The sequence below is a fragment of the Sinohyriopsis cumingii genome, chromosome 19, assembly GCF_028554795.1.
Source record: "Sinohyriopsis cumingii isolate HCF-2022 chromosome 19, ASM2855479v2, whole genome shotgun sequence".
Classification (NCBI taxonomy): domain Eukaryota; kingdom Metazoa; phylum Mollusca; class Bivalvia; order Unionida; family Unionidae; genus Sinohyriopsis; species Sinohyriopsis cumingii.
In genome coordinates, this window is record NC_142979.1 from 42,522,504 (window position 1) to 42,536,358 (window position 13,855).

General features: G+C 35.7%; 1 protein-coding gene across 1 annotated transcript in view; it reads right to left on the reverse strand.

The window, feature by feature from the left end:
- LOC149775577 (uncharacterized) overlaps positions 1–12,563 on the reverse strand; it is a 35,694-nt gene extending 23,131 nt beyond the window's left edge. The window contains exons 1-3 of the mRNA XM_089943804.1: positions 12,435–12,563; positions 9,132–9,645; positions 5,019–5,159 (exon numbers count right to left, since the gene is read on the reverse strand). Coding sequence (XP_089799930.1) covers positions 5,019–5,159; positions 9,132–9,632 — 642 coding nt within the window. The 5' untranslated portion in view covers positions 9,633–9,645; positions 12,435–12,563. The remainder of the gene's footprint in view (positions 1–5,018; positions 5,160–9,131; positions 9,646–12,434) is intronic.
- Between the last annotated feature and the right edge of the window lie 1,292 nt (positions 12,564–13,855).

Consider the following 13,855-nt stretch of genomic DNA (forward strand, 5'->3'; position numbering starts at 1 on the left):
ACCACAAAATCAAAAAAAATATGTATTAAACAACATAACTGATTTAGCTGAACTATATTCAGTTGTCAATAATGCCTCATGAGACTGAAAGTAGATTCTACTTTTCAGCCAAGAAAATTCCGCCAAGATATGACCATCTTTGATAGACATAGATATATGGCAACAATTCCCACCAGTGATCTGCACGTTGTCCCTCCTTAAATTCTGAAGTTAATCAGTTTGGAGTTGTATAACTTCGAAATCATCCTGATTCCTGATTCAATTCCTTGTCCTATTTAGCATGTTAGCCACTACTGTAAAGCTCTTTATGGCACAAAAAGCAAAACGCTTGTCCTGGTGTTCAGTTTTCATACAGACTGACCGATTATGTTCCCATCAAATTTGCATTCAGGGTATTCTCATTGCCGCACATTTTTCAAATAGTTATTCAATCTCTCATCCCGCTCGAAAATTTGAATCGCTATGTTTAGCAAACATGCCCTTTCCCATCAGTTTGTGTTATGTGATGATTCATTGGGCAATTACAAAATTTTGACCAATCAGAAAGCTTTATAAAACGATCCTCTGTTAAACAATAAACGGAACAAATACTTATTTGAAAGCTTGTTGCGGAATGGGACCGGACAGAGCATTATTTAAAAAAAGTTTCGGAGACGATATTTAAAAAAATGGGTCCATATCGAGGAAATTCAGGTCACGAGAAAAGCGAAACTATGTTATAAAACAGAAAACAAGATGAAAACTTGTTTGAGGGCAGTTAAATCCAATTGAAGTTAAAGAAAAATACAACAACAGCAACAAATTTGAAAAAGAAATTTAACAAGGAAAGCTGTGGAAAGAAGTTTTAAATTGTGCCCAAAATAAACAATAAAATTACAGCTATCAGAAACAGGAAATATAAATGCTGCTGAAAATCATTCAAACTGTATAAAAAACAATAAATGTTATTATATCTTATTGATATTTTTATTGAACTGTCAGTGATATTACAATCACGAAATATCACTATATGTTCAGTCATTTAACTTTACGGAAAGTCATTTAACTTTACAGAAACACAAAAGCTAAGTCCTAATTATGCCTTATTTAACTGATGTAAATGACCAAGTTCTTCATTCCGCCTAGATGTTGGTAGAAAATAAACTAAGTCCAGATTTCTCCTTTGATATAATAGATGCCAGTGACTAAATTCCTAATTCCACCTAGATGGTGGGTGGAAAATCAACCAAGTCCAAAATTATGCCTAAAGATGTATTTATAGCAGGAATTTGACAAAAGTCCATCTTAGAGTTAGATGGACTCTAGATGGATTCATCTTTGACTTCTCAAATTTTCCATGTCCACCTTTGTATTAACCAGATTTTAACATTTTAGGCAGATTCCACCTGGAATCTGCTTAAGTTCCAGGTGGAAACTGCCTAATTATTTCATACAGGATTGGAGGGCCAGAATTGAAAATAACATGATCCCAGTCTAATTCCTTAGTCACAGACAACACACAGACGTAGAGTACAGGACACCAGAGTGAGGTGGGTGAAGTGAATCTATGTAACAATAGCTGGCAAGTATTACATGATTAAAATTAATTTACTGCTCCTCGCTTTTCCAAACTACATTTTATCAGCAGTAATATATTACCTAACACTATTGCAACGCTGAATTTACAAGTTAGGAGGGAGGCCAATAGCCTCAACCAATCTGTTATAGAAAACACTTACACTTACCATTATAGGAGTGTTCACTACTGCAAGCTAGAATAAGGCTGGGATACATTTTGTGATGTCTCTATATGACCCAACAAAACAAAATGCCTTCACTCTGATGTGCCAAAATGCCTTCACTCAGATGTGCCAAACTGCCTTCACTCTGATGTGCCAAACTGCCTTCACTCTCATGTGCCAAACTGCCTTTACTCAGATGTGCCAAAATGCCTTCACTCTGATGTGCCAAACTGCCTTCACTTGAATGTGCCAAACTGCCTTCACTCGAATGTGCCAAACTGCCTTTACCCGGATGTGCCAAACTGCCTTCACTCAGATGTGCCAAACTGCCTTCACTCTCATGTGCCAAACTGCCTTCACTCTGACGTGACAAAGATTGAAGGTAAAAGGAGAAGATAGTATGAGGCAACTCCCAAAATATCACCCAAAAGGGAGTGATTCAAATAGACCCAGGATTTAGCATAAGCCCTAACTTTATGGGCTTCATTTCTTATCACAGAAAGATCCCTCTCAGTAGGATAAGCTCCCTTGATAGTGAGGACAATCCACCTGGAAAATGGTAGCCACTGAAATATCAGAGGAACCTTCAAGTGGTAGCAAAATAATCATGGGACCTTCCTTCTCCCTTCTGAGGAAGACAAATAATACCTTAAAACCCTAATTGGGCAAAGAAGCCTATCCTGATCATCTCCAGCACAGATACAACTGAGACTGAGGATCTCAAAAGGAAATGAGGCTACTGAAGGCAGCTAATTTTTAGACAGAAAACCAGGTTGGCAAAAATGTTAAGATAAATTGGAATTACCAGGAAACAAATGTCACACACAGGACAAAAAGCAAGAGCTTTCTTCTCAATGATACAGCTCCGGTGGCCTAGTGGTTAGAGCATCCATCTTGGATGCGGGAGGTCGTGGGTTTGATCCCTGACTGAGTCATACCAAAGACATAAAAATGGTACTAACAGCTGCCTCGCTTGGCGCTCAGCATTAAGAGGTTAGTGTAAGGACTGGTTGGCCTGGTGCCAGGATAATGTGACTGGGTGGGACATCATGCTACATGTCTGCAGCATGATGCACCAGTGCTAGACATCACTATAAACTGCCACACTGCACACATCATAGCGATATGACTACAAAATTATTAAAGCTATGTTAAAAATCCAAATCACACACACACACAACTACTTCTCAATGATGCAGAGTAGCAGGAAGATTCCTAAGGAAGCTTGTTTACCTCTTCCCTTAAGCGAGTCAATCTGAGCTGGCGAAAAAACATGGGAATCTGCCAGCAGCCTCCTTTAATGTTAATGGCCCCACACATCATCTGTGATGCCTGACCAAAACCTTAAAAAAAAAGGCTCAAGGAGCTCTTATCTGATTGTTGAGAAGAGGAAGATGCAGCAGGAGCGAGTGCAACTACCTATGACCAAACCCCTACTTCCTTGAGGAAGGGGGAGGATTCCTTAGACTTTCTCCCTTGTCTCTTGAAATGCCTTGTCTAGTGAATGTCAGGCAGATGAGAGCTTTGAACAGAGGTTGCTTGTGAAACTATTAAGGTTGTGCCTGCTTTAACAACAGAGAAGGTCCCATAAGGCAGTAGGTACATTATTAGGCCTATTTTGAAGAGGCCAGAACGGCTGACAGTTATCTTTGTTGCTGGTCCTCAAATTCTATTATGCAACAGATGGGTTGAGGCCTCAAAAAAGTATCTATGCTTCAAGTGGTGCAATCTTAAAAGGTTCTTGTTCTGGCACAGTAAGACTTTTGACATTCCCAAACTTGTTTCTCTCATGAGGTGAACAAGTTCCACAGCAAGCGACACTGACATGGAAAGCGCATGACACAAATCAAAGACTTGTACAGATTTATCCAATCTAGATCAATGCCCTTCCCTCTGGAAGGTGCTATTTGCTAATCTCGTTCACTGGGACAATGACCTTGAGAAAGGGGAAATGGATCAATCACTCATTGGCACTGATATCATCATAATGAGCATAAGGGCTTGGTTTTTAAACAATCTCCAAACCACAGTGGTTGCAGAACATCTTGCCCCACAGAGGCAGTAGTCTTGTCCAATGAAGGAATAGATCCAGACTCCTCCTGGGAAAGAAGGGGTCATTCAGTCACGATGAGAAAGAAAGGTCCTTCTTCCTCCCTCTGTATGTGCAGTGAAATCCCACACCTAGTCTAACCAAGGATACCAAACTGGAAAGTTGTCTGTGCATGCATACCCTGTGGATGCTAAGCAGGTGGGATACATGTCCAACTGTACCCACAAAACATTCTGACATTGGAAGCTCTTGAAGATGCAAATTCAGGCAAGACAAAACCCCAGAACCAAAAATACTTACCCTGGCACCGAATAATGAAGGTAATGCATCAACTGCCAAACAATGCATACAACAAAAAAATCAAATTAAGAAAAGGAACAAAGATAGTACTGAAATCAAACAAGGACAAGGGAGACAATCACAAAATAGAAAAAGGCTGGAGAAATGACAAAAAGATTTTTCAAGACAACAAAACAAAAAAAAAACAAAAAAAAAATATTAAACTTCCAACATGACGATAAAGTATGAAAGGGATATTATTTCTGGTACTATTTTTTATAATTTTTTTAGATCCAGCCAAAAATGCAGTAAGAAAATATAGTATTACTCTTGTCTTTCCTTCTGGTTTTTAGCTCACGGCATCGACACGTACAAAGGCATAAACATATGTACAGACTTGCTGCACTGCAGCTATTCATTCTTCATAGGTCCTAGGCAATTCTGCATGTTGGCTTACTAAGGAATCAGACTGAGACCATATTCCTTTCAATTCTGGCTACCCAAATAACTGGAAGAAGGAATATTTAGTCTGGACTGGAGAGCAGGTTATGTATTAATGCTATAAATAAATGGTTTCATAAGACATTATTAAGTTTTCAAAGCTATTTGTCTTGAAATGTATGCCCCTCCCTTTCAATGCCATTTTCTCAGGACAAATGTATGGAAGAAATTCATTCCTTAAAAAATTTAGATGACCTGTACCATAGGGTCTATAAATTGTTTAATAAATTTATCTATGTGCACAACAGTGATATCTGCAAGCTATATTATGTGGTAAAAATATTACACTTGTCAATTATAATCTGAAGACAGGCTCATCTAGACGACACCCATTTTCAAGGGAGGTAATTTGACTGGAACTGAATCCTACATACAGGGTCATAAAATGACCACCATTCTGTATTCTAGGAAGATTTGCGTTCATGTTCAGATTATTCTAATGAATGTAAAACAAATGTTAAAATTACCATCTGTATTTTTGATTGGGCATCACCCTGTATGTTCAGGTCACTCAGCAGCTGAATCATCAAATCAATCCAACTGTCTTTATCACTGTCTGCAACTCTCAGGTCACCAGAATGCAAAATCTTATTTCTAATATCAATCAACTGAAACAAAAAATTAAATAAAAATTAAAATCATACTGATGCTTCTGTGCAGTAATTGTTACTTTATTGACACAACTGGCAATATTTTAGTAAACTGGTGCTCCTATCTGGATTATGTTAAATGCCTGAATGTTTTCCATTAAATCTGCTCAAACTGTGTTCAGGGCTCGGCTTTTTGAGGTAAATATTGTTTAGAAGTTTCTTTTTTAGTTACTGCAACTGTATTTGATGACAGAACCGTACCCCTAACACTGCCATGTTCATAAAAAATCAAGTTCATTACATCTTATGAAAAAGAGAGAAAGAGTTGCTGTTTGTTGTTGTAGGGTTTAACACCATTTTTCAGCACACGATAGGCTATGCATGGCGGCCAGTACTAATGGTGGAAGAAGAACCCGGAAAACCCCCGGGAAGAACCGACGACCCATGAGAAGCTACTGGCAAGCTTTCTCACATACCCACATTGGCCAAATCCTAGACTCAAGGAAGAGTAAGAGAGAAAAACCTTTGCTGACATTACAGTATATGCCCATTACCTGTAGCCATTATAAATACTGATCAGTCATGCGTAGTACTAGTGGAAAACAACCCAATTCACTTGCAGTTAGGTAAATCAATGAGATAAGTGCTGAAGAAACAAACGTTCAGCTTCAATGCCTTGAATGTGAATGTTCAAGTCATCTGGTTTAAGGAGTATTAGCTAGATTGTGATTAGCAGCAATGCTATTTTTGAAGTTGGATTTTATACATAATATATAAAATGCAAAACATTATTAGTTTGGTAACTAAAATAGTGTGGAAGTGTGCTCCTGGTTGCTGGGATTTGACAAGGTGAAGCTCAGCAGCAATGGGGAGCATTTTATTCTTGGCATATATACTAAAACCATATCACAAAAACTGTCATTTACTATAATGGAAACACCAAGACATTCTAATTAGTGTGGCCAATATATGTCTGTCACTCTATCACCACAATGCAGATGTATATAGATCATTTTCAATGCTGAGAAAAATTCAACAAGATCTGGGGAAGTCTGAACAAGAGAACAATTAAGTCTCTAATGAGTGTCAAAATGGAGACCAATGACACCTGCATGACCTTCAACCGTCCGCTAATTCAAGGTTATTTTACAGCCAGGTGAGCTATAAGAAAAATGTCCAGTTGGGTTGATATCTACCTAACAGCCAAATACAAGAGCAGCAGTCCAAGAATTATTGGTTGGTAGGAAAGCTGCTGTCAAAATTTTAAAAAATTCTGTTCATTGATTATAAAAACAGTTCTTCACAGATTTATTTTTTTCCATTTTTGTGTTTTTTTTACACGTCTGACAAAAGATTAGCATCAATGTACAAAACTGAGAGGCTTTTATGAATGATTTTTCACGTCAAAATTGGTTAAATATTATTGAGAAGTTTATTTCAAGCTTGTTTTTATTTTGCTTGTTTACTAACAATGGTTAAAAAAAGGCAGATAAACATCAACTGTTTAATGAAAGAGCACTATTCCATCAAAATTTAGTCAAATTTTGTTGATTGGGTTTTGAAAAAGTTGTTGAAAGTTTCTTCTTTCAATATTTAGGAGCCAATCACCATATTTGATTGAGGACTGGAATAATTTGAATAAAGTTACAAATGATGACCTGCCAGCATCATGCCTGTAAAAACTAGGCCCCACCCACCCCCTCACAAAATCATATTTCCATTACATTTTATATGAATGAGAGAGAAAGTGTACAGTATATGTCCATCACCTGTAGCCATTATAAATAGTGATCAGTCATGCTTTATAATATTCATGGAAAACCATCACCATGAGGAAGACATACAGTTAATTGTCAATGAGATAATTAAAAGGTACAGACACAAGTACTCCACGGAAAAATTCTCTGACAATAGCCAGGGTGATTTTGTGTTACAAGTTCTTTCTGCACTGCTGTGGTAGAGCCCATTGGGCTCATTTCTGTGGGTTAATTGGACGAAGTGGAACAAACTAGTTCACCTTAAGTTAGGTTAATCAAAGAGATGCATGTTGAAGAAACAGCTAAAATAGCATGGAAGCATGCTACTGGTTGATGGAATTTGACTGTGAAGCAAGGGGGAGCATTTTATACTTGTCATATATTCTAAAACTATATCTACATGAGAAACTGTCATTTACCTTCATGGAAACAGCAAGACATTCTAACTAGTGTGGCCAATACATGTCTGACACTCTGTCATTGCAGTGCAGATGTATAAAGATCAATTTCAATTCTGAGAAAAATTCAACAAGAGCTGAGAAGTCTGAACAACAAAACCAGCCAGTCTCTAATGAGGGTCAAAATGGACACCAATGACACCTGCATCATCTTCAAACCCTCCACTAATATAAGGTTATGTCATACGCTCATTTCATGATACAACCAGTTGAGCTTTAAAAAAAACCCAACAAACCAAGTCCAAATGGAAATGAGCTCACTTACCTGGCTGTTATCTACCTAATAGTCAGTAGCCCAAGACTTATTGGTTGGTAGAATACCTGCTGTCAAAATGTTTAGAATTCTGTTCATTTGTTATAAAAATGAGTTCCTTACAGGATTTTTCTGTCCCATTTGTATCTCCATTCACATCTGACAACTGATTAGCACCATCTGTACAAAACTTAAAGGCTTTTTATGCCATAATGTTTAATGTCAAATCTGGTCAAATATTAATAACAAGTTTATTTTAAGGTTGTTTTTATTCTGTTATAAAGAATGGCAGATAAGCATTAAATGTTTAATGAAAGGGCTTAATGCCAGCATACATTCTGCAAAATTTAGTCAAAGTCTGTTGTGTGGTTTTTGAAAATGTTGTTGAAAGTTTATTTTTTCAATGTTTAATAGTCAAACACCATATCTGATGACGGATCACCATCTGTCATATAAACTTGGTGGGTATGGATATTAAATTGCTTTATGTCAAATTTGCTCGATTTCTAAAAAGCAGTGTTTGAAAAGAAGTTATTTAAAACTTTATCTTTTTGAGTAAAAGCAGCTAGTTCTGTGATGGATTTGCATCATTTGTGTAAATTACAATAGGCCTTTCAGACAACTATGTAATAACTGGAAGAAAAAAGTGAAATGTTGATGGAGCATGACAAACGACTTGTAATGGATGCATGACAAATGACATGATGGATGCATGACAAATAACTTATAACAGATGAATGACAAATGACACATGATGGATGCATGACAAATTATACATGGAGTATGCATGACATATGATACATGATGGATGCATGACATATGACACATGATGGATGCATGACAAATGACACCAGATGGATGCATGCCAATTGACATATGATGGCTGCATGACAAATGACACATGCTGGCTACATGACAAATGACTCATGATGGATGCATGACATATGACACATGATGGATCCATGACATGAAACATGATGGATGCATGACATATAACACATCATTGATCCATGACATGACACATGATGGATGCATGACATATGACACATGATGGATGCATGACAAATAACACATGATGGATGAATGACATGACACATGATGGATGCATGACATATGACACATGATGGATGCATGACATATGACACATGATGGATGCATGATAAGACACATGATGGGTGTGTATGATATATTATGGATGCATGAAAAATGATACATGAAGGATGCATGACCAATGACACATTATGGATGCACGACTGTAAATAACTCAGATTAGGTGTGCAATACATCCTTGTTCCAAGATGACCAATGCAACAAATCTGGTCTCAAAAAAGCGTAATGAAAATAAAAGTTATAAGACTTGGGGCCATGTGAGCTAAAAATATAAAGTCTTCATTTTTACACAAGTACAGAATGTTTACAAGAAAATTTATAGAAAAGTTATACCTATGACCCCGCCATTCAGAGGCTATTTTGTTGACTTTGTGTATCATTAAAATACAGTTCAAAGTTGACCGTTACTTACATCAGACAGTATCTGTGCATTGGGGAGATCTTTTCTAAACCAACTGCAATATTTTAAAAGTGACAAAATGGCAGGAGCATCAAGGTCATCAGGCATCTTTACTGTTTTGTCTTGGCCTTTTGGCATGAATATTTTGGCAACCTGATAGCAGTCAGTAGGCCACATGCTTATGTCAGCATTTTTCCAGTTTATGCTGGGGTTATGCGGATCGTCATGGACAGCAAGAATCTCATGAAGCCATTTGTCACATATACTGTTCTTGCAGTTTATGCACCAATTTCCATGCTTTAGTTTTATATCTTTCGATGAGCAAGAGCCACATTGTTTTCCAGTAAATGAACCACATGGGATGCTGGAGACTTTTAATGTGATGTCACCATGCAGATTCCGAATCTCATTATCTATGTAGCCATGCAAGGTTTCCTTCATGATAATCAAGGAGTGGCTACATTTGAGCCAGTTCTTGTACTGTCCATCACTGAATCTGCTTAGGGTACTCATGGTTTGACAGTTCCTGAAAAAACAGTAAGAAAATCATATAAGCTATGTCTGAGAAGGACCTTGCATTCTGTCTGAAATACTTTTCCAAGGATTCAGCTCTAATGGGGCATGCTCTCTCAAGCCCATTAATTTAAGCCTGACATATTAATGATGGCCCCGCTCGTTTGTTTAAGGTATCAGAGTAACTAGTGCATTCTAAGATGTGTATAAAGACCATGTAATAAGGGAGATGCTGTCAGGATGAAGAATGAATATAGGAGGGACAGACTTAGGACAATACATCTTTACAAACAGTTTACAATCAGACTCATTGTAATAAATTCAACGGAAGTAACTGACAAAAAACTATTAAGCAAATATATGGTCATACTCATGTTAAATACAATCTGTGAAAGGAAAAAATTGGATATATAAAACTGATATAGTCATAAATATGCATATCCCCACAATACAGGAATGTTTATCAATTAATGTACATCTTGTCAAAGATTATTTTGGTGCATGTCATTAACTTCAGGGTGACATGTGGAAGCAGAATCAGATGTGTGCAAAAACACTACACTCCCCAGAAAAAGAAAAAGTGATTTCACTATAATAGGAATATTTCAGTTGGGGACTGTTTTACCTTGTCTTCTTACTAGATGCATACTTACACCTACAAGGGAACATTTTAAGTTGAAAAATAGATTTTGAAAAATGTTATATGTTAAAATATGATAAAACTAAGTTAACACAGTTCTGTGCTTGGTTCTTTAATGTTCACTTCAAGGTCTTTTATCTGAACATTTCTCTCTCTCTCTTAAAATTGAGCATATTCCAAAACCATTTCTGTCAATTTATCCATACATTACATGTCTGTTCGTGCTCTTCTAGCTATATCTTCATTGTAACCCTTCCATTTTCAGGTCTATATATCTAACTAAATGTACTATTTACACATATCCTTTAACAGCTTTAATTATCTGCATATGACTTTAAGATGCAAACAAAGATAAAAGAGAAATAAAAGTTTATTTATTTAAAGAAAAGAAATAGGATGATTTTCTTAAAACATCACATACTTTATCTTATTTGTCTTCTTAAGTTGTGATATTGCATTTTCATAATTTGTTATATGCTTCTGTCTCCCAAGGGCAAGTTAAATTGTCAAGTCAGGCTGCCCTAAAGCCCCACTCTTTATAATTATTATTTAAAGCAAGCTTTTATAAATATGTAATAATTATTTATGTTTTATCTGTTATGCATATTTGATTTAATTTATATCTGATTTAATTGTTTACAAGTTTTAAAAATCTTTTTATTTTTTAATTTCATTATATGTCAAAATAATGTAGTTTCATTTACCAGGAACTCGATACTTTTCCAGAAAATAGTTTGACCTTAACTATTCATTTTTGTAAACACATAAAGCTGACCTAGTTCCTGACCTAAATTCAAAATTAGCAACAGTGAGATTGACGCTGTATTGAATAAGTGACCCTAGGATTGTAACTAGCTTTACTGAAGTAAACAACTTTTTTTATTTTATTCTTTGAGCAAAATGATTTGTTCTTGTCAGGGCCATGCTGAGAGTACGTAATGTAAATATGATCATGTGACCCTTATCAGGGCATCTGTTTTGCACAATATTCAAGCTTTAAACCATTGTTTAGAGAAATAATCTCAGTTGGGCTTCTAAACACTGGGACATAAAGGTATTTCTTTGTTGTGTAATTTTGGGAATTAAAATTGTAATGTTTATTCAAATTATTTGGATTCTAAAAGATTAATTTGTTTCTCTGGAAATATTTTTGTGCTCATAGAATTCTTGAACAAAGACATTTCTTAAAATTTTTATTCAGATTTCCAACACCAGAGTGTTACTTCTTGAGTTTTTACAAGGAACTGATGACCACAACACAATACAGGATACAGCATATGTCATCGCCTTCCATCTTGGATCCTTTGTTGGGACTAGAGCTTGATTTCATTAGAACATTTCAATATTAGGACTTCTAAAATGTATTTATGAATTATTCTTGGGTTATTTTTTTTTATTTGATTCTTAAAACCGTACATTCTTATTATTTTTTTAAACAGTATTTTTGCAGGGAAATAATTTATGTTAAATTTTTCAAAGTTTGTTGTTTTCACTCTTTCTTGTGTTACTGTTTATTCGAGCCTAAACACGTAAGATAAGATATCTTACCAATTACATTTTAAAGTAATAGCTGGAAGTGTGCATGGTTTGCGGGTGTTTATGTTCTAACATAGCCATTGGCAGTTTGTGCCCTCCGAAAAAAATGCAAAACTTGCCAACTTGAAAAAATCTGCCTGTGAAAGATTATTTTGATGCATGTTGCTAATGTTAAGGTGACTGAGTGACAATTATTAATGATATAACTTGTGAGATTTGTTGGACAGGTGTGTTTGGCAATAAAAGTCACTCCTCTCTAATGATTAAAAACAGCATAATTGATGTACCAAAACTTCAGTACCCCAAAGTGGTATTTATCATCTATTGTTTATCTGATAATTACCGGAGACTGACACATCCTATCTGGCAAACAATTAAAAGGATAAAAAATAAAACATCATTAATACTAAGCTAACACAGTTCTGATTTTGGTTCTTTAACATTCAGTAGTGTATCAGTTATCTATAAAACTTAATAAAGGGAAGTAACTGTTTCTAACAAGAGTTATCCTCTGGAGTAATTTTGAGGCTCCTTCCTGATATTACCACCAGCCTATATATATTATTTATTACCAGTACATGTAAACATTGAATCAACTTATGCAAATTGCCCTTACAATTTATTACCTGACGTGGCTACTGTCAAAATCTTAAATTGTCATCGACAGGCCAGCATGCACAGAGCTCCAATTGATTTCTAAGATGTGTGGATGGGTCAAATATGTTGATCATTTTGCTTCATTTCCACCCTGCAAAAAGATTCAAAATTAAGAACTTAAATGTAAGAGTGTAAATGCAACAACCAATGCCAACCACCTAAGCAATCCCCGCAACTGCTGGGGGCCCAAAATTCCCATCAAACAAATTTATTTGGAAAGGTTCCTGAATAAAGTAAGAGGGGTTGGGGGCAGAATTTCTTGCTATGCATTTGCAGCTACTAATGGAAAAATGACAGAAAAAAATGCAGGTGATTGCATAGGTTATGAAAATTGCTGTTTTGAGATTCCTGTGGTTTTTCTTCATTCATATCTGATCAGTAACATAGCTTTCTGTTCAAGATCATCAAATCTTGTTAAACATTGATTTAAAAAAAAAGCTTAGATATTTTTTACTTTTTGTAACTGTAGCCATATTTGATGTACTGCTGCACCTAAGATCCCAAAGGAAAGGACATACTGTGTCTACATTCCAAATTAGGGGAACATGTAACATATTAAAGCAACTGTACAATACACTAGTAGCGATAAAAACACATTAGATAATCTTATTTGCAGCAAGTTTTGCCACCTTAACATTGTCATATGCAGTTCACAATATTTTCCTTGAACACTTATTGTACTGCAATAAACATTATATAATGTGATCAAGTAACTCATGAAAACATTAATGGGTTTGAATATCTGGTTAACCTGAAATGAGCTGGACAGTGGAATTTCTACTATTGTCCTGTACTGACAGTTTCAGTTTGAATCATGATACACTATTGTCCTGTACTGACAGTGTCAGTTTAAATCATGATACACTATTGTACTGTACTGACAGTTTCAGTTTGAATCTTAATATACTATTGTCCTGTAGTGACAGCTTCTGTTTGAATCATGATACACTACTGTTATTAAAAAACAAACTCCCATTAGATTCGAAACATCAACAAGTTGACAGTGTTTGGGACCCCCTGGAGACATCTGGTTAGAAAATTAGAAATGATCGATGAAATGAGTTCATTTTGTGCATTTTTGTTTTATCCTAGCCATTTGTTTACAAAATCAGTAAAGGGATAAAAACAAACCGGAGGGTGTATGAGTTCTATACTACTAGGGTGCTGTAATGTAATTACTAGTTTGTTACAATCAGTGACAGATTTCTGCCAGCTGCTTTCCAAATAAATATATTTTATGTATATATTTGAATGGCAAATTATAATTACTTTTCTGTCCAAAATCATCTTCACATCAGATGACTCCATTCCCTAAGTTTAAGAGTACATCAAAATATCAAAAGCTTAACCTGAAGAAAGACACAATATTTGTCACTGAAACTGATTCCTA